This window comes from Pleuronectes platessa, chromosome 8 (genome assembly GCF_947347685.1).
Source record: "Pleuronectes platessa chromosome 8, fPlePla1.1, whole genome shotgun sequence".
NCBI classification, from domain to species: Eukaryota; Metazoa; Chordata; class Actinopteri; order Pleuronectiformes; family Pleuronectidae; genus Pleuronectes; species Pleuronectes platessa.
The window spans coordinates 23,602,777-23,624,451 of NC_070633.1; the positions used below are offsets into that span (position 1 = coordinate 23,602,777).

Below are 21,675 nucleotides of genomic sequence, written 5' to 3' on the forward strand. Positions count from 1 at the left end.
AGCAGCGAGAGACAGACCGCTTACAGTCAGGGGCTCATTAGCCGAGAGGAAAAGTGGTGACAATATTCTGGTATCACACATAAATGGCCATGTTTTCACAGCTCGATTTACAACTGTGAACAGTAAAACTGGAGGCAGATCATGAAGAAGATAAGCACTCACGCAGCTTGCTGACAGGGCTGCGCTACTGTGGCACAGAGCAGCTTCTTTCCCAACCAGACAGAAAGACAATGGCCTGGAAGGAACTCCAGTTATTCCAAAAATCCCAGAGGAGACAACTGAGAGGATTGTATCTCGGCTAGATTGTCGAATACAGACCCAAAAAGAAGATAGAATGTGTACATGGGTGAGGAGACATCTGCAGGATACTGCTGTCTGCTTTAAAGCGATATATTTCAAGGCACATGTTTGTGTGAGTGTGAGAGTATTTCCAACATGACCTATATCTTGTGAAATGTCAGGACAAACATGGTTTAGGAGGTGACCTGTGCCTCTCCACCATGTCAGCCCCTGGCAACAAATGCTTGCGGAGACAAAGAGCAGAAGAGAAAAACTGCAGAAGAAGAAAGGATGTGATTTATGTTTCTATTGACGGTTGTCCTTCTCTTTCCGCCTCTCAGCCAACATTCTGCCATTTATCTTTCAGTCGTCCCTCTGCTGTCGTCTCTCAGAGTCTGGTGCTCCTACTTTACACACACACACACACACACACACACACACACGTACACACACACACACACACACACACACACACACACACACACACACACACACACACACACACACACACACACACACACACACACACACGGCAAAGTATTTTTTTAACCCCTGCCTGTGTGTGCCGAAAATAACAAGTTTTGGTGTATAACTTCTTTAATTAACTGGTCAAATAAAAGCAAAACTAGGATCAGTGTAGGTCGCATGAGTCACAATACAATCTTAGCAAAATCAAGGACAGTAAAACAGAGAGTAACTTAGTTTCAGAGTAAATAAAAAGGAGAAAAGAAAAACAATCATTATGATGAAGAAAATCACCAATAATGATGCTGATGATGACGACTGCTGTGCTGAAAAACAACGTTGAGTTTTCTAAATTGGGTAATTAGACACTCCAATTGACTCCAGAAGATGTTTCTGGGCAACTGGAGCCCTGTAATTATGCTCCACACCGTTATGTTTTAGATGACGACAGAGGAACTCACACACACAAAAATATGTTGTGCACACACACATGTAATGTCTGCCACTCCAGACTTGGCAAGATTCTCAAAGAAAGGGGGCATCAGGGCCCCAAAGTGTGCATGTGTGTTTGTGTGTGTGTGTGTGTTCAAAGACTTATTCCCGTCATTTAAAATATGATCCATATAAGAGTGTGGTAGGTCCACAGTGTTCCAGGAAGACATGTGTGGGTGTGTGTGGGTGTGTGAGCGTCTGTATTAACGAGACGTGCTAATTAAAATCAGAACAACTTCAGAGCATAGCTTCGTTCGCCATCAATGAAATTATTGCACATCATCAGAGACAAACATAAAATGTTATATGCAAGAAAAAAAACACACACACACACAGACACACAGATAGACAACACAAAGCTACAAAAATATATTAAATACAAATGTACACACACACACATACTGCTAAAAACAAATCTTTGGCATTTCTGTGGTCTCTTACAGTCAACAATGTTGAATTCTTCCCGCCTCTAAGCTTCCCACATTTCTTGGTCTGTCAGATTGTGACGTCAGTGACGCCTCTTGATTTTCTGTCCTCCTCTGATTTTCTGATTGTTGGCGCCTAACAACAACAGTCTGTGCTGAGCGGTTCTCTGATTTCAGCCTTTTATGATCCGAGTGCTTAAGATGAGGTCAGAGTTGGTAAAGCACTGATCTGAAACTGACACTGGCAAGTTTGAGCAACAACCAGACTAAAGCTCCATTTACGTCAGGTTTCGAAGCTTGACCTTTATCAGCTGACAGGAGCTATTAATATCATGTATTCATCGGCAGGGATGGAGTTTGTGTGAAGTTCAAAACTAGCCAACGACGACAAGAAACAAAAATGTTGAAATGTGATGTTTTTAAAGTGCTCGGACGAAACAGTGTTACGTGTACAAATGTCAAACAACTGGCAAAGAACGTTTTGCCTCAAAAGCAGAGAACAAAGAGGTGACATGGTTTTGGTACAACTTGAAATAATCTACGGAGAAGTTTTTGGCACATTTTAAATCACTTATAACGAGAATGGTACTCAGTTGGATGCATACCTCCAACCAAGGCCCAGACCTCTTGTGAAACCACTTCTAAATTCTCTAGGGCCAGATATTTATTTATAGCTGCAACCAATTGCAGTCTGATTATTGTTTGAATCAAGATCCATGAATTCAAGGAAATCAAAGGAATCTAGGGATGATAAAGAAAGTGACAAAAAGTTCCAGCTATTCTCTTGTGAAAGAAGAAGTAAAGCAGACGAGGACGAACTGCTGCTCCTAACATTTGGATTACTGCACAACGACACGTGTTTACTCTATTGTTGTGATGGTTACTCATTGCAGAGTAAATGACTCCTCATGCAAACACAACACAGACACACGCGCACACATTAAAGTTTATTCCCTACAACCAAGCCTGGACACCTTTCATAAAACAAAACGACCACATGCACGGCACATTTCTGATGATGTCCATCCATGTGTTCCCCTGTCTGTGTTTGTGTGTTTGTGCATGCGCGTGCATGTGTGTAGGCATTCTTTCATCTTAATAACCCCATAAAGAGGCTCTGATGTGAGCCACATGTCTGTGTGTGACTCAGACTCTGCTCACTCACAGCAAATATGGAAGAAATGCCAAATATGCGAGTGAGGGCAACAATGAGAGACAGAGAGAAGGAGGGGATGAAAGATAAAAAGCAGAACAGGAACGTTCGCTAACCAAGATTCATAAAATATGGGAAAACACTAATTGTCAATAGCAGATCTTAAGTGTGTAAGTAAACCAATAAATCAAACTAAGAGGGGCTCCACCTCTGACTGGACTTTTTAACTCAAGATTATTTAATGGGGATTGGCATCAGAGTGCTGAAGTATGTAACCCAACTTTGTGCCGTGATTTCATTGGCTGTGAATGTGAGCGTAATCTGCCAGACAAGCTGACACACATTGATCTGTCTCTGGCTGGCATGAGGTATTATATTGTATTAAGGAGCACACGCCAACACACACATGCATAGCGGCAGGATCAGTGAGCACCTTGTCAGTGAAGTGACAGAAATGTCTTTATATGCATGTGTCCATTTGTGTGTGTGTGTGTGTTCATGCTCCTTTCAGCCAACAGGTCCTCAGCAGTGTGTCCAACACCCTGTAAAGAACGGACGTCGTGAGACGGACAGACAGATTTTTTAGATTTTCTTTGAAAATTGTCTTTGCTTCCCAGAACAGTACCATAAAACGTTGACATGATGTTTTGAACACCAGACACTGTGGAAGTGGGTTTGACTCATTTCCACAAAACTGTCACAGCTACTCAGCCCGACTAACTCTGTGGCCTTGATGAGAAAGAGGGAAAACAGATTAACACATTAAGATTTGCTATTTAAAAACTGGAAATCAATGTAATTACAGACGGAACCAAGAGGCTTTACGACATAGGTTGAAGACATTGTCTCCACTTTCTCCCACTATCCAGAAAGGAAGCCAAAATATCCCAGATATGAACAAAACCATCTTGCCCCAATGGCCTCATCTGGAGCCAGAGTCTGAGCAAACCCAACAGGGGATGGAGCCTCGGTATCAAGGTCCCACCCATGCCTGCTCCCAACCAATCATAAGTGAGTCCACCATGAAGTTTCACCCTGTTTTTATCAGGTCAAATAAGTAATTACAAGAGAATTTATCAGAAACATCAACGCTTGAATGAACATATGATAATGAACATATGATAAGAACTACTAATTGTACAGTCTATTGTAAATACACCATAAACTTACCCTGAACTTCCTTTCTCACTGATGCTAAAACACTACACACAGCACATTGCAGACCTATGAAATCTCTTTGCCTGGACAAATACTGTGTGAATCAGTCCGTTATTCCTCAGACAGAAGTAGCAGAGCTGAAACATTTGTAGTAGGACAGAAGAACTGCAGCCGAGGAGCGGCCATGACATCACCCCCTGAGCTGACCACATGAAAGTGGCCACAGGGCCGTGGGTGGCGTGGACTTCAGTAGCGCCCGGCATCACTTGACGCCTGTGGACGTTTATTTAGCCCGGTCGCTCCCTCACACTAACTGGTGTTGGCATTCGTTTGCTCTCCCTCTCCTTTGCTCTTGATCTCCCTCGCTTGTCTGCGTCTCGCAAGCCTCGCTCGGCCATTTCCCGCAGGAGCCACTACAGCATGTGTCCCTCCCAGACGTTCTCCGTCTCACCCTCAACGACATGATTATTTGTTCTGGTCTCTGTGTTTCTAGCTGTTACACGCTCTCTTTCTCTGTCTTCTTCGCTCTGCCTGTCTGTTTCTCTCTCTCTCTCTCTCTGCTCCCTTTCTTTCTTGTGTTTGCTGTCTCTCTCAACATACATCTACGAGCACATTTACATTTACGATGTCTGAGTCTAAATATATTGTTTTCTGAATTCATGAGTATTTGTGGCACTCTGTGACAGAGAACATTTTTCACTGCGCTGACTTCAAATGGTTCAACCCCCAGGGGGGGAAAGAAGCCATGTTTTACGAGGCGGCCTCTTGTATCACTAATGCACATAACAGGAGTAAGACATGATTTCTAAATCAGACCAGAGAGAACAAACTGTTTATCTACTTATATCTGACTTTGTGCAACCTTTGAAACAGACTTAACTTCTGGACTTCTTCAAACCAGGAGGTCTGTTGTGCGGACACTCCACCAATGACAATGTGGGTAAGAAGGAAAAGAAGCTCTTCAAATCTATTGGACTGGGAAGAACAGTAGCTGATGGACATGGAAAGGCTCAACATTTGTTTACTATGATGAAATATATATTTTTATTTATATCCATCCATCGTCTTCCACTTATCTGAGCTTGGGTCACTGAGGCAGTGGAGCCAGGAAGGATATTCCAGACGTCCCCATCCCCAGCCAAACTTCCTAGCTCTTCCTCTGGGATTCTGAGGTGTTCCCAGGCCGGATGGGATATCTAGTCCCTCCAGCGAGTTCTGGGTCTATCCTGGAGTCTTCTTCTGGTTGGGCATTGAAAATCTCCCAGGGAGGGCCGCCAGGAGGCATCCTGACGAGATACCTGAATAACCTCAACATGTCCTCTTTCAATGTGAAGGAGCGGTGGTTCTACCCCAAGCTCCCTTCTCCTTATCCATACATTACTAGATATTTCTGTAAAATAAATGTGTGCATATGTGATATGTATGCAGTACTGGTCCTAAAATGTGGTATTTCTAATTTATTTTTGTTTCGTCTTTCTTGTCCTCCCCCTCGTTTCCTCTCCATGTCTTTATTTATAAGGTGATCGTTCTTTCCCTCTTTCCCCTCCCTCTCTTGGTATGTATCTATCTCCACAGTTTATTTCTCTTTTGTCAGTGTTGGTAACTGCAACCGACTGTTTATTGATGTTCAGTGGCGGAGACAAACTCCTTCTACACATCAGACGTCCCCCTGCCTTCACAATCGCCCTCTCCTGCTGGCACTTCAAATTTGTTATTCTTTCTCTCTTTCTGTCTCACAGACTGAATATCGTGAATACAGTGTTCCAGCTACGAACCAATACTCCCAATTCTCGATGACTACAGGTTGTTTGTCATTTACAAGTGCGTTTTTATCAGGCCTTTATCGACTTTCTAAATTTATATGCATAACCGTATACAAGTAGATCACTACTTATTTTGGCTGTAACAAAGCGACAGCTTCTACCACTTAATGGGGCTGTAAATATGTGTTTATTTTGAGCTCGACAAAGTTCGGTCCAACACAAGGTTTCTATTTAATCCAAAGTATATGAACAATCTGGTGTGTGTTTGTGGTATTAACAGAATGATCGACTTTGAATTGAAAAATAAAACCTGCTTTAAGAGTTGAAACCTTCCCCCAGATGGGATCTTATTTCTGTTACATATTTGTCCTTTGTTTTATTCATCCATCTCTATATCACGCACATGTGTCTCTGAGGGCCGATGACTAGATTCTGGCAAAACTTGGGTGAACGGTACACATCATCACAGCGGTGTAGAATTTCCGAAATTATACAAATTACCCAAAGGGAGATGCCATAATTATAGCTAAAAACAAGCTTTGTTTACAGCAAAGGCTTTGGAGTACAGGTTACAGTAGAGTTAAAGTTTCACGCTGCAACATTACAGACTTAAAGAATCAACGCTGAGGGAAATGTTGTCCTTGTATTTACTGTAAGTGCTGCAGAATTTCCAAAAAGATTCTGTGAAGCTTTACAACAGAAGTGCAAAAGTAATCTACAGATAATCCATGATGGCTACAGGCGTAGCTGCAGAGGCTGTGGTGACTTCTTGGCCTTATAAAGCGAAGCTACGAATTAGCGGGCAGGCCGCTGGAGCCTATTGTCTTTGATTGAAACAGAGAACAATCACAGGCACGCTGAGATACACACGATTCTAAAGGGGTTATACCACGAGCGTGACGCTGTGCTTGTAAAAGTGACCGAAATTCAGCATGACAAGTTTGCAGGGAACAATGTGTGTGGCTGAGGATCGCACATAAAACTCTGTCTTTGCCTCTGAGCGCAGGGTGTTTCTTTTTCTCTTTACTCTATTAACTTTCAAAACACACATTTCACTTTTTTTTAATCTCTCTCTCTGAAATACACACGACATTCATCAGTGCCGGTGTTGATTATGTGCACATCTGGAAGTTTACACACACCTGAGCAATGACAAGGATATTTAAATGCAGCAACATCTGACAACCATCATCAGTGACGCACAATGACGCAGACTCACAGGACTTGTCCATACATAAATAGTAACACACTGAAGGTTGACGCAACCAAGGCTACTTCAACTGAACAAACACACAACTGATCACACACTCACACATGCATAAAGCAATCAATAAACACAAAAGCACAAAGACACTCCTCTGAAAGGTTATATGCACAGCATTGGCCTTGTATCCATTTGACAGACTGGTTGACCTGTCGAAATACCAGGTTGTGTTAAATATTGAAAAGAAAAGACAGAGATGCATTGATAAGAAAGAGAGGAGGAGAGCTTTGTTGGTTTCACTTCACTGTGTCTTTGTCTCACACACTCAGCACGCAGTGACGCCGACACACTTTTTCAGCCGTGAGAAGAATTTCCAACGAAAACAAGATAAACCCTCATGTTTGTAACTCGGGTTGGAACAAGATACACAACCTGTCATGGCATTTTAGGATCTTTAATTATCTTTCCCCGACCTAAAAATAACGGTCACTTCCATGCTCCCTCATGCCTATCTTTTCATAGATTCTCTTAACAAACTTTCCATTGAAGTTGGACTTTATTTGGGTTTTTGTAAACATCGCTTTGAAAACCGAATGGCTGATAGGACTTGAGATCCAGTTCTAAGTTCTACAGACAATTGTTGAAAATGTATTACTAACAAATGTCGAGTTATTTTAAAGTTCAAAGCTTTTTGTTATATAATAACCTCAGAAAGTAACAGATGGACTGTGGGCTGGCTGGGGTTTTCTGGGTGTGTGTGTTTCTGTTTTACAGATTTGGCCTGTTTTCTCCATTGAACTCCAGACAATGTGCAGAGAAACTGGTTGCGGACATTATCGCCCTATCTGACAAGTACAAGACAATAGGAAATCGATTCTGTCAGTCACGATCTCCCAACTGGAAATAGACAATTTGGTTTTGGCGAAAAAGTTGACCATTTTCTTCACCATTGGATGAAATATTCTTCTTCGTGTCCAATGTTTGTCTCACTTTGTCAGCCACACTGCCCCCCAAAGGATTCAGGTGGTACAGATCGTACGATACACGCAGCTAACGTCTCGACAAGTTTAGAGTTACAATGCATGTGTTGAAAAGAAAGAGAGAGAGAGAGAGAGGCAGAAACAAACAGGGAGAACTGCACATACAGTCACTGCATATGCAAGTCTGTGTGTGTGCTTGTGAGTGTTTGTGTGTCATGTATAAATATATCTCTACAGGTTTTAAAGTGGCTTTGCGGTGCTCTGTATTTAGAGGAGGCCTGGTTAAATCTTCTCTCACCCCATTCATGTGGCTGACTCTCTGCCTGCTACTGCTGAGTCTTTCATTCTCCTCTCTCTCCATGTCCGTCTCTCTATCACACGTTCAATGCATTGTAAATCAAAATCTCTGTGACAACAATCATCTTCTCCTTCTTCCCACTCCCTCTTTTTGTCACGTTGCTTTTAAAAAACGATAGCTGGAGTAGGTTTTCTCGTGTATTTGTTTTGCATTATAAGTGGTAAATAGTAATTTTCCCCTTTGTGATACTGTATATTTCAAGAGAGAACTCCCAAACACTATACCACTGCAACACCCCTGTATGTACAGCCTCTGTTTAGGATGTCCACATTGGTGTTTTTCTTTTATTTCCTGAATAAATCCGCGACTCCTTGAAACTCTGTTGACTTCGGAGGCTGCATTTGAAGATGCATTATTGTGTCACAGTGGCGCTACTTACCCTTGGGACCAAAACGTCCAATGCCTACACAAATGTTAGGTCAATAGGGTTGAGCTATGATGACTGATTAGACCATGTGATGCACTTGATTGTTATTGACATCAAATCATTTACTGACCCGTTGTGGCCTTTTAGAATGCGTCCGTCATATTTCTGTAGTTTTAATACTACTACAAATATTTGCAAACTAACACATGACTCTAAACACGCGTACGCACACTGTATTCTTTTTTTAAACCAACATGCTGAATTTTTAATCTTCATCACACTGTAGTACTAAGTTACCATGACAATCCACATGAGTGATACCCTCTGCCATAATCTGTGTTATCGTAAATGGAAATGTTCTTAAAATAAAGACCATATTTCTCTTTCCCCGCTTACAGTCACAAACTGGATCTCTGGCCGTTCAGTCAAAAGGTTCTCTCTTAAAAAGGATAATCTAATTGGAAATGTTTTATCAGACTTTGTTTACTCAATCTGTTTGCCATCTAAGACCCTGAAAACGTTAGCTCCATTTGCACCGGAGGGACAGAAGTACCGCCCTCTAATTTCAGACCAGTACATTTCCAGCCAAATCGACAAGGTGGCACACGATGTTAGACCGAGTCTACAAGCTGCCAATCTCCTTGATGGCAATTTTTTTTTTGTTGCAGTGTTTATTCTAATGTTTCAGCCTCAATATGGTCGTGATTTAGCAAAGTTAAAAAGTTGCATGTAGCAGCTTATGTTAGTTATTCCTGATGTTGAGTCATCTTAAGTGGTACATGGATGATGTAAAAGCTTCCATAGTTCGTTAGCTCTTTTTTAGCCAACATGTTACACCATAGTAACATAATGACAAACAGAGAAAGTTTTAGATTTATCACACTGCGCAGTTCGCTGCATGATACGGCAATTCAGAAAGAACCTATTCGGAAAATAATATTTTCTTTAGATAACATGAGGATGAGTTAACCCACTGCAAAACCTGTAATAAAAGACAGGAGGAGATTGTAATTCAGCCTGTGGTAAAGGAAACAATCTTCCATCAGTCATTCACCTGTTTATTCTTCTGAGAGGAGCTGTATATACACAGAAACGTACACAACAGGATTTACACCCGACGGAGACACATTTCTAGGGGCACGAAAGGAAATATTACAGATGCTTTTTTTTAGCCGCCCAATGATTTGTGAAACACATGTGAGAGCCCGGTCTTTGCTTGAATGCGTTTGCGTGACAGCGAGACAGATGAGGAGAGAAGAACAGAGCGACAGAATCGGTTGGTGTTTGTTTGCATCGCTCCAAAGTGCACGGCTCGATGTGCAGGCCTACATCTGCAGTGTGTCTCTGACTGTGTGTGTGTGATCATGAGATACAGAGTATTATTGAGTCACTTGGTTTATGCGAGTGTGTTTGACTCTGATTACACCGGAGCAATAGCAACAGTTTGGGTTCATTTGTAACAATCAGACTTTACTTAAACAGAATAAATCACACGTCTTAGTTTTCACACACACATTCACTCGCGCCCAAACACTGACGGAGCGACTCTGGACACCTACATGTGGCTGCCCATGTGCCCGGGTGTGTGCAACATTAGCCAGTTCCACCCATGTAGTCTGTAGCCATAATAATGGTCAACAAAGAAAGCAGAAGCTATGTAGACCTCCCACAGAGTGAAAATGTTTCTCATGAGAATGTCCAAGAACTGTTCCCATTTATTTTAATCTACAACTCCAAACAAGATCGTAGATATTATTCTATTTTTAAATCCAGTACCATATTTTTGTAGTTAAACCCTAACTCTAACCCAAGGGTCTGAGTGGCCACCTTTATTTTTTATCCTAGATCTCCGGACATCCAGAAGCACCAGGTTGGTTCGCCTCAGTGCTCAGGAAAGATTAGGTTTCATGATTTCATTGCCTTCTACAGTATGTGCATAGCAACGAGAAGACATTCTCTTCTACCCATCACACCCTTGCACACTGCTGTGCTTTATAAAAGAAACAATACCATCTGCATTGACACTTCTTACAAACTACCTTCTCTTGTCATGGGGACACAGGAAGTAACATATCAAGAGAAGGCTGAAGATACTTGTTAAGAAGCACAACTGTTACATATTTACCCAAACTGCAGAAAATGGAAACAACTTAAAGAATCAGGGTCTGCATGGCCAGAATAACATTCAAAAACCCACACTAACAAAAAATGTAACTCAACCACTCTACTGGAAATCCAACGCAAAAAACAATAATAAATTCCCTGTCACACAAGTACAAGAGAGAGTTGTATCAAGAAGGGGTTATTTAAGAACATGTTGGTCAGTGTAATAATTTCCTGGGACATTCCCAAGACTGTAAAGCTGCAGTAAAGAACACAAGGGCATGTGGCAGTCCTTCAGCATTTCTTGACCCCAACGTCAATTAAAATACAATTCATTGGTCAGTACTACTTAGACTGTAGATCGAGTTTCATCCGCAACAACATTTAAAGAGATTTATCTTAAAATCTGATCGGCGCCAACATGATTAATAGCAAGAAACTGGATATGAAAATACAGTAAATCGTGCACAGGGTAATGAAGCTGGGTTGTATTGTATCCAGATTGATCATTGCTGAATCACTGAATTTAGGAGTCTGACCCCTGGATTATGGAATTTTCTGTCGAGTCTCGACCCAGTAACTCATTGTGTTGCACAGGAAACTGCCTGAGTCTTGGAACGAAAAAATGTTTGAAACACGCAGTCTGGAGTTTCCCTATAAAAACTGAAAGTTTTGTTGAGGAAAAATAGTCTTTTCTATCATCTTATACACATGACTGTAATTATGGGGGACATTACATTTGTTTAGTGGTTTGACTTTTGTTAGTGATGAAGTGTAGTGTGTATACGACTCCATTGTGCTTTTTTACAACTGAAACCCACACCGTCAACACACACACGCATTTGCGCACATACAAATACACACAATATTCGGCCAGAAGCCAGTTGCCAGGTTTTTAAAGCATCCTTTAGGAAAAATAAAGCATTCACAAATCAGAGCTCGATCATTAGTCCGGTCTGTAAGATGGAAAAAAAAAACAGGTCAACAAAAGCTTCTTTATTCTTAACTCAAAGGTTCTACAGCACGATTATCTTATCCTACTTACTGTAATCCCCCGTTTCTTATTGTATTTCATTTCTTCCTCTCATTTCTTTACCTGTCACCCAAGCTTTTTTCATTTTCTCCCCTCACCTCCTACCATCATCCTCCCATTCCTCATCATGCCTCCCCATTGGACTCCTGTTCTCCCTCAATTCTCTCCTTCTCCCCTTTCCTCAACCTCCTCCTCTTCTTCCTCCCGCTCCAGCTTCCAGGGAGCCAAGTGTGTTTTTGATTACTGTTCTTGTGTAAACCTAAATTGTGATTAAACACTGTGAGAGTCTGTTTGGCACTGCATCAAGTTTGCCTCCCTCTTAAATATACATAGAGACATATACACACACACACACACACACACACACACACCACACACACACACACACACACACACACACACACACACACACACACACACGTAAAGTCAGAGACATGTATGTAAGTGGACATGTACAAACAAATGCAAGACATATACAAACATAAACAAAAATGCAGACGCAAGCAGAGACACAAATTACCAAACTCTATACACATTTAGCATAAAAGATCATACACAAGTCTACAGATATACACTACATACTGTACAGTCATACACACGTATGGCCTAATTTTATACATTACAACCTCAATAATCATCATGTACACAAGCACACCCACACAACCATATATCCTCTATGAGCCAACACACATCCCAATCTCCCATTACACTACACAGGTTAAGGAGAAAGTGTGTACACGCAGCACCGTGGCTACTTCCCTCATCCAACTTACCTTTATTTGCGAGGTTAAATTACTACCACATGCAGCCTCTGTGCTATTTCAGTGCAACCGTATAAAAATTCTTGGCCACATAAAGAAAATAAAAAAAGAAATCTACAAATCTCCAGCCTCCCACGAACCTTTCATGGGTGGTGGCCCTGCGGCTAACTAGCTAGATGGCTAGATGCTAAAGTAGGCAGCTGAAAGGGAAAGGTGTTGCTGCCGTGAACTTTTACATTGGTGGGAAATCGAGTGGCCTTACTTTATTCACACGCCCAAATCGGAAGACAACAAGCTTTTCACTGCAACTTTCGAAAGCTTGAAAACATCACTGAGGGCGTTCGTATTCACACACTTTGCAAAACGACTGGCAGATGAGATGAAAATATGTGAATGTTGAAACTCACCCAAAGCATAATTTGACAGTCACTTTAACAGCGTGTTGTTCCTAAAATAAACATTTTTTTACCAGAAAGAACAGTCATTTCAATATGCTTGTTTTTATTATTTAAACGTAGATCAAGAAATCTTGTTATCAAAAGTAACCACTTCACTTCGAAGTTTATGAACATCATGATAGGTCACACTAAATACCTAATGTTATTTTTAGAAGCCCTGCAGGAATGTATGACATTTCGGGAATCAATCATATACTGGATTTTCCAAATGTTTCAAATTATCTCCAATATCGTTTGCTCTCTGTTCCTGTCTCTCTTTCCCTCCTGGTTTTCGGTATCTCTCCGCAAGGTTATTTATCTAAATATGTCTTGGGACCAAATCGCACTGCCGTCTGGGCTGTGGGAAACACACACACGCACACACCCACACACTCACACGCCGCTAAGAGTAGCCTTCTTTTATAAGAACTTTGGTCTGGTTCCCTTCCCTTCCATGTGACACATAGGCCCTGTGATGCAGCTCCATCCTGGAGACTATGGGCCTTCTGGTGCAGCTTGATTGCCAGAACACCCACTGCCATCTCATCTTGTTTCAGGAAGCAATAAACCAAGTAATATTTCAACATTGAAAGTAAGTAAGATTTATCAACTTAACAGGAATGCGAGTCTGTACTGCTGAGTATGGACCCTGTGGTGCAGCTGCGTGTCTGGTCCTACAAGCCTTGTGGTGCTGCTGCATTCCATGGTTCGTATTTCTGAGTCATGTTTAATTATTAAGAAGTTCTGTCGTGGGTGTGTGGTTTAGCATAAAGTCTGCCATGCACCAAAACACACACACATATAAAACCCCCACACAGACACACACACTAACCCACACATGCAGGCCGACAATTCTTCATCCAGCGCCTGTGGTGTTAAAGCAGCAGGAGTGTTGGCGTGAGAGCATCTTGATTTGTGTGCTTCTGTGTGTCTCTGTGTGTCAGTGTGTGTTTGTGTTTTTGAGACTTATTTGTTTCCCGCCAACATCCAGTGACGTGAAACCAAACAGAGAGAAAACAGTCTCACGATTCCTCACAGCATTACAAACAACAAAGCCGTTTGTTTGGTTTGTGTGTGTAACACAAAAGGCAGATAAAGAATACCATAGATGGATGAGAGGAAGCGCACGTGAGCTCGAGCAGTTTACATTCGACCCTCACCATTCCAGACCAGTCCAACCAATCGCCACTGAGGCTCCGTCTGTCGCAGCCAATCACTGATCACACAGAGTACACACACTTACTGTAACACAAACCGTAACATTCCAGCAGGTAAACTATGGCAGTCGGCTCTAAATGGACAATTAGCCAAGATTAAAGCCAACCTCCTCGTCTTTCTCCATTAACTTAATTAGGAGGAAAAGACATCTCAAATGACCCCCGCTCCCTTCTGCAGCCCCCCCCCCCTCTCATTCCTCTCTCTGTCCAGCTTCTTTTTCCCTCCGACTTAAACAGTCAAGTTGTTTTTACAGTAAGAGTCAGGCAGGGTTACGTCTGATCTTTCACATCTGGTAGCTCCACTAAAGCCCTTGCAGGTTAAGTGCCTTGCTCAAGGGTAACCCTAATGGTGCAGAAGAGCATGTTCCATTGACGTTCAGTCACGTCAATCGCCGGTGCAGGGATTTAGACTGGCAACCTTCCAGGTCATGATGGGTTGAACACTCCATTCCCCTAAATATCCATCCGGCTCTTTATTACAGATGCTGCATGTAGTTTCCTCCTCTATAACTACACTAACTTTGTAGATGTTTATCTATCGTCGTTATCCTACAATGAGTGTAAGCATTAAGCGTCATTCTCGAGGACAATTTGGATGGAAAATCCCTCAACATCATCCCCTGTGGACAGAAACTCACTTCTCTTTCCATTGAGCCCAAACATTTTAGCCTGAATAGTTGGTTACTGGTTTCCCTGCTGTGATGCATTTCATGTAAGAGCAGCAAAAAGACAGAGGGAGCTAATCAGCAGTGTTGGAGAGAAGGAAGAAACTGAACTGAAAGATACTGGAGGTTAATTACATACAAGCATAATTTAGATTCTACATTTACAGGTAGTTTTGTTAGTTTTATACTGTTTCAAATGGCAAAGATGGGAAAACTGTAAACGCTAAAACATTGTGTGACAGTAGCACAAGTTGAGGAAGGTCATGAAAGTCTCAGGTCTGACGTCACTGAGTCCTGTGATGCAAACCAATCAGCTGTAACCTGAGCTCTTTCATGTGGACGACTGACCAGTTCAAACAGCAGTGCACTCTGGGCACTCACACTTTCACAGACACACATTAAATATGTTCAAACTAGGGGTTGGAACCTGCAGGCACCTCAGGATTCGATTTGGATTCAAAGGGCTATGATTCATGTTCATCAAAAAATGTATTTATTTAATAGTATTTATTCATTTAGCAGAAAACCTCGATCATGTTATGTCTCTACATGGATGGGTCAGTCTGGGTCAATGGTATTGGACATGAGAATGTAACAGCCATCAGGTCTCTTAGCAAAGCAACCTCTCCGATAGAGTGATGCACAAAACCAGTCTCAACCAACAGATTGCATTTTTCCATCCGAGCCATCATGGTTGTTGCTTTTCAAACCAGACGTTCACCGCCTGTATCGAGCAAATGTGTTCTACTCAAAGCCAGAGCTTAGCGTGTGTGATATTGTGTGTCTGTGTCCATGTGCTGTGAGACCACAGTCTCTGCAAACTGTGGGGGGAGATGACCACAGACTACACACACTGAAAGCCACAGACTCCAGTCCTTCATCTATCTCACCATCCCCATTTTGACCTCCCCCCACTGAGCACCAAGTGAGGCCACAGACTCCGATCCCTCCATCCATCTACCCGCAGCCTTCATCCAACACCACCGGCCTTTTATCCATCCATCCCACCCCCCCTCCCCCTCCCCCCCTCACAAGACCGCCCTGATACCTATCGTTCATCCGTCTTTGTCAATCACGAGCCACACTTACTGCTCAATTAAAACATTTTCCAATAAGAGAAAAAACTCTCTTCCATCAAATCCAATGTTTTGTTCATGCCCACAGGTTCCAAGACTCTGGTAAAAGCTATTATCCAGGCTGATACCTCTTGCGTCTACCTCCCACCCTCCTCAAAAGCAAAACCTCCGACCTATTCCTTCTTTCCCTTAATGCTAGTCCAGCTCCTTCCCTCCCCTCGCATCTCCAAACCTCAGACCACAGAGCTTTAATAGGAGGGTTAAGAGGTAATTCCTATCACACTGCCATCATTTAATATCTAACCAAGGCTGACAGAGAGGAAGGTTATGAACCTAAACCAGAAAGCCACGAGCTAACCTCCCCGTCTCCTCCTTCTTTCTTATTCCCATTCTCAGCCTACCCCCCCCCCCCCCCCTCTTTCCTCTCATTCCACCTCCATTTCTGCCTCTTCTGTGTTTCTCTCCTACGCACGCTCCCTCTATACAACTTGCTATTTACATTTCCGACACTCAATCTGCAGAAAATCACAGCGCGGATGAGATGAAAAGCACAGAAAAGAAAGAAAGAAGGAAGAGAAAAACGAGAAAAGTGGACTGAGAAAAAAAGAGCAGGAGGAAACTCCAGACACTGTAATTTAGACTGTGCTGATGGCAAAGCAGGGATATAAAGAAAATGAGATTTATAATGTTAAGTTTGGAACACGTACACCCTTTCCACTCTCTTACTGAGAGCTCTATAGGGATCCATATTCGACCAGTGATAAATAAAAGCTATCGAGACCAATTAGTGGTTTAATGGAATAGTGAGCCAGGCAGAGGAGGAAATAAGACTGTCACTCATGAGAAACAAGAGCAAGGGTCGGAAAAACGCAGTGCAATATGTAAATGTGTGTGTGTATGTGTGTCTTCCACTGTGCTGCCCTGATGTTCACATGAGGGGTTCTGACTGTGTGTGATCCGACAGTTGACGTAAATGTCAATGCACTTTCAGCCACAACAGGCTACTTTGCTGTCTTCAGTAATAGATCGCACGATGCCACAGAAATATGAAACACATGATCGGTCAGTGAGAGTGTTTAAAAGAAGGTTCACGAGGTGCATTTCTCTTCAGTTGGTTGAAAACACTTCTGGAAAACCTGTTCTAAGTTAAATGCGACAAAGTGCGGTGGAAAAAAGATTCACAATCACTTATGGATATCATGTGACTTGTCTTAGTGGCCTCCAGTTGGGTTTTAACAAATGTATATACTGGCCAGGGCTGTAACCTGAACTATTTTAAGGGCAAAGACCTTATTTAGTTTTCGCAGAACTGAAGTGGATGGAAATACACATAAATTCACATTTTCTCTTGTCCATTTTCTGAAAACTTGGTTAAAATTTATGATCCATTTGGAAGGATATCGCACTACATTGAAACCCACTGAAGATTTCGTCTCCCTGTGGCTTTTCTGCAGACGCCAGAGGCCATACTGATAAAGTGCTATACATAATACAAACCATATTTTTCATATGCTTCACAGATACATATTTCTTTAATAGACTGCAAGCCTGGAGTGCAGATTGCAATTGGAACCACATATTTGCAAAAATGTTTTCTGAGATAAGACATGAAGCTTACTTCAAAGGTTAATGACAAATATATGATTTGCTGTAAATTAGAGCTGTGTTAATGTTGGAAGAATCATGTGGACAGATATAAATTCTCCAATCAATCAATCTGCAACCATTTTACCTATTTGTCTGGACAGTTCAGCTCATTCTCACTCTTTAGAGACTCTGGCTTCCAATTGAAAATCACTAAAACACCATGAACAGAAGAACAGAAGGTGTTCTGCCTTATGAAAACAATATTTAAGAAGAGAGAAGTGACATGTTCCCAGCACTGATATTCCCTTACAACACATACAAATGCCAATGAAGTATATCAATATGATTTAAGCATACACACATAGGAACATCATATATAAGCCTGGGAATGCAGACGATAATTATTTCGGACACATACAAAAGGAGATATGCACCAGAGCTACACATACGCACAGTCTGCTCCTCCAGCTTCACTTGAAGCCAGCCCAATATAAACAGCCATAAAGTCTAGAAGGTGTTTCAGCCTTCAGCCTGAGCTGACAGAGACTCTCCGAGGAGAAGGGAAATAGAAAACCTGAGTCGAAAGAAATAGAGCTGAGAAAGAAAGGGTGAGTGACTCTATGAGACTGCAAACAGAGACATAGATAGAAAGAGAAAGAGAGAGATAGAAAGAGAAGAAGTAGAGGGTATGTCTGGGAAGGTGAGATGAAAGAGAGAGAGGGAAGGTATGTGGGACACTTCCCTGCATCAGTGTGACCTTCTCTTACACTCCTCAGTACTCTGGGAAAAGTCCGTACTCCCGTATAAAAATTCCTCACCAATCCAAGGAAAACATTCACCCCAGGCACACTTTCACCTCTTAAAATAATGCGCACACACCTACACACACATATATCTGACACGCACACTCTTTTTCACCCCTCACCAGGAACACAGAGCAGAACTGTGTCACCTGGCACGGGACTTGAACCCTCAACCCGTATAAAAGCTCTGACATTGCACCGTGACCGTGTTTTCAAATGGATCACGTAACACATCAAAAGAGACAGAGAAGGGAAGTGAGAGGGAGAGTTGTGGAGGAAGAGATGGAGAAAGATGGGAGCGTTGAGGAAAGAAGAATTGTTGGATGGAGGGATGGAAAAAACAAACAAAAAAGGTGTACTCACAGTCGTCCTAGTTTGGGGTTGGACTGGAAGAGAAGCTCTGGGAGAACCTGGAGTTTATTTCTGTTCACACGACTGCAGGGACAAAAAGAAAAGAGTATAATGTGAAAACAGTTTGCGATGGTTGAACCTCAGCATGAACAAAACGAAGCAGACACTCACACTAATAAATCACTCAGATTCACTTTTGTGTTTACCATCACGGAGCAGCAGAGAGCATCACCTTCAAGGTCAGTGGGTTAATGGGTCAAAGGTGAAACTCATGGGAAAGGCTGTCTGGTTTCCTGTGATTGTGACCCACAGGTTATCACGCTGTGCTCTCTCTCTCTCTCTGTGTAAGCTGCAGATATCGTGATGTAAGCTCTTTAAAGCCAGTTATCACTGTCATTCCTGCATGTGCTCTAACCCAAGAGAGAGAGAAGGAACGACCTTGCTTTTCTGAAGATGTCCAGTCATCTCTGCAGTAGTGGAAGATGTGTTAAATACATATTGATAACAGTCTTAATCTGGTTTGTCACTTCATGAGAAGAAGACGGCATGTATCTAATAACCATCATCTTACTGACCTAAATGTTCCTTTGTTCAGGAATTCATACTTAATGTCTTTCTCTGATGAATCTGACCTGGTAGATTATCCGTCCTGTATTAACCCACTAATACTGGTCAAGATACACAAATATGAAAGGATCTTGAACCCAAGCTTTCCAAGAAGCAGTTTCAGGTGCATGTAGCCAACATCAACATGTCACAGTTTAAAGAAAAGTATATATGCTCACACGAGGTTCAGATGCAAAGAAAGAACTGATTTATTACATATGTGAAAGGCACAATGTGAGTATTTAGCTCCACATCTATACGAACGGATGGGAGGTTATTACAAGTATCTTCTGATGTATCGGTCTTATCTTATACATATCTATTTAAACTTTTATGTGGTTTTATAAATTTTAAAGATTAAAGTAAACTTTTGGGGGAAAATGTGAAAATATTTGTTTTGAGATGTGCTATTAGAAAACCAGCAATACCAATCAAGAGAAATAAACTTACAGGCAACACTTGTCTTTTGTCAAATTAGTATCTCTACATGCACATATATGACGAGAGTATGGAAGTAAAAAAATATATATTCAAAAGTTCATTGAAAACATGACAGGTATTTTTACCAATGATATAGGACTGTTTCTAAACATAACGGTTCATGGAGTGAAAACCCTGCTCATACCCATTGGTTGAATACGATTCAATGTGAACCGAGCCTGAAATGAACACATGGCAATTATTTAGAAAGGAATGAGAGGCACAGGAAGATGGAGTGACGAATAAAATGGTGTCAACCAACAGAAAGATGTGTGCGTGAAGAGTAGGTTGGGGGAGAGCGACTTGCCTGCCTGTGTGTGGGTGTTTGTGTGCGTGTGTGTGTGTGTGTGTAAGGGTGGGGTTGGCAGCAGCAGAGATAGATGAGGACAGTGTGAGGAGAGGGAGTGAAAGCGTTATCAAGCTACCAGAGCATTTGGCTGAGAAACGAGGCGTGCGAGGGGAAAAAGAAAAGCAAAGGAGGGCCGGGGGGTCACGGGGTCGCAGCGTAGAGTCTGCGCTAGAGAAGACACAGACACCAACCTTTAAACCACTGAGATAATGATAATAAGACCATGACTCCTGTGTGCACCAATGGAAAGATAGCTGCTGTCCAAAAGGAGATATCCACCATTTGAAATAATTGACCCCTGCTCCTAGAAAATAACTGCTGGTACTAAAGTAAAGCCCATGACCGCCTACTATTACAGTTATGAGTCACTTTAAGACTTTCACTCACAAAACCGTTATGACTTTTAAGAGAAGAATCCTTTGTGTGTTTTCATATAATAATGACGAGTTTTTTCTGCTTGGAACCTTTGAGATATTACCAACCCGCAAGTCTATGGACACTGTATTTTTAAATTTGGAAAAATTGTGTCTGTTCGGCAGAATACGAGTAAAGTCCGGCAGAAATGGTTTGGAGACTAAAGGGAACTGGTGTCACTGGATTACTGCAGAAAGAGTCTAAATAAAAAAGAAAGAAAATATCCAGCAGTTATAACAACTATAAAAAATAAATAATATAAACTTATACAACACTAAAAGTCAGGCATTACATTTTTTATTTCAGACTACCTCTGTTTCTTTCAAATTAGAAAGAAGATGAACGAGCCCAACACATGACCTTATAATTCATGTTTTAACACAAATGAATGTCCTCAACATGTTTTTCACATTGTGACTCCATAAATCACAGGGACTCAGCACCAGGACCTCTCACCTCTCACCTTTCACCCTGATCAGCACAACATCAGAGAATCTGTCAGCGACTCATTTAAAAAGATCACCGTCACTATATTATGTGTTGTTTTCTTCCAAAACAGAAAAAGCTAAGTTTAGTTTGATGTCCAAGTGACTCTAATTAAAGTGTATTGATGATCTTTACACTGTGTTATGCGTTTACTTTTTATATGCAGTTTTATAAACATGTTAGAGCTGCACAAAGCTGTATTTTAAAATGAAACCATCTCCTGTGCAAGTTTTGACAACTATTTTACCACCTAACCTCTCCCTCCCTCCCTCCCTCCCTCCACCTCTGACCCTCATGACACACCACCTTAAAGAGCCTTTTAACATTAAAGCAGCTCATCACCTCACACTTTCACTATCAGATGTGTGATCTCCATTAAGAGTCAAGATACACATGTTGCTGCCACTCAACATCGCTCAGGTTTCTACCCTGTGTCAGTGAAGTTTCCCGTCACCTGAACTAACAGCTATTATCTTTCTGGCTGCTACTCTACTGTAGGTCTGCTTTTCAGATATGCACTATAGTCCGAGCATTTTCCTGGGGCTGTATGTGAGAATGCAAATGTGCAAGTCAGCTGTTGCTGACATTTTGCAGACATTTCCCTGTCAGGTGCCTGGTTAAATATCCGTAAAATGTCACTGCAGGAAAATTCACAGGGAGCGA

At 41.8% G+C, this 21,675-nt stretch overlaps 1 protein-coding gene across 1 annotated transcript in view; it reads right to left on the bottom strand.

The window, feature by feature from the left end:
• slit3 (slit homolog 3 (Drosophila)) overlaps positions 1 to 21,675 on the bottom strand; it is a 220,166-nt gene that overhangs the window by 176,355 nt on the left and 22,136 nt on the right. Inside the window, exon 4 of the mRNA XM_053429489.1 lies at positions 18,690 to 18,761. Within this exon, the coding sequence (XP_053285464.1) occupies positions 18,690 to 18,761 (72 nt within the window). The remainder of the gene's footprint in view (positions 1 to 18,689; positions 18,762 to 21,675) is intronic.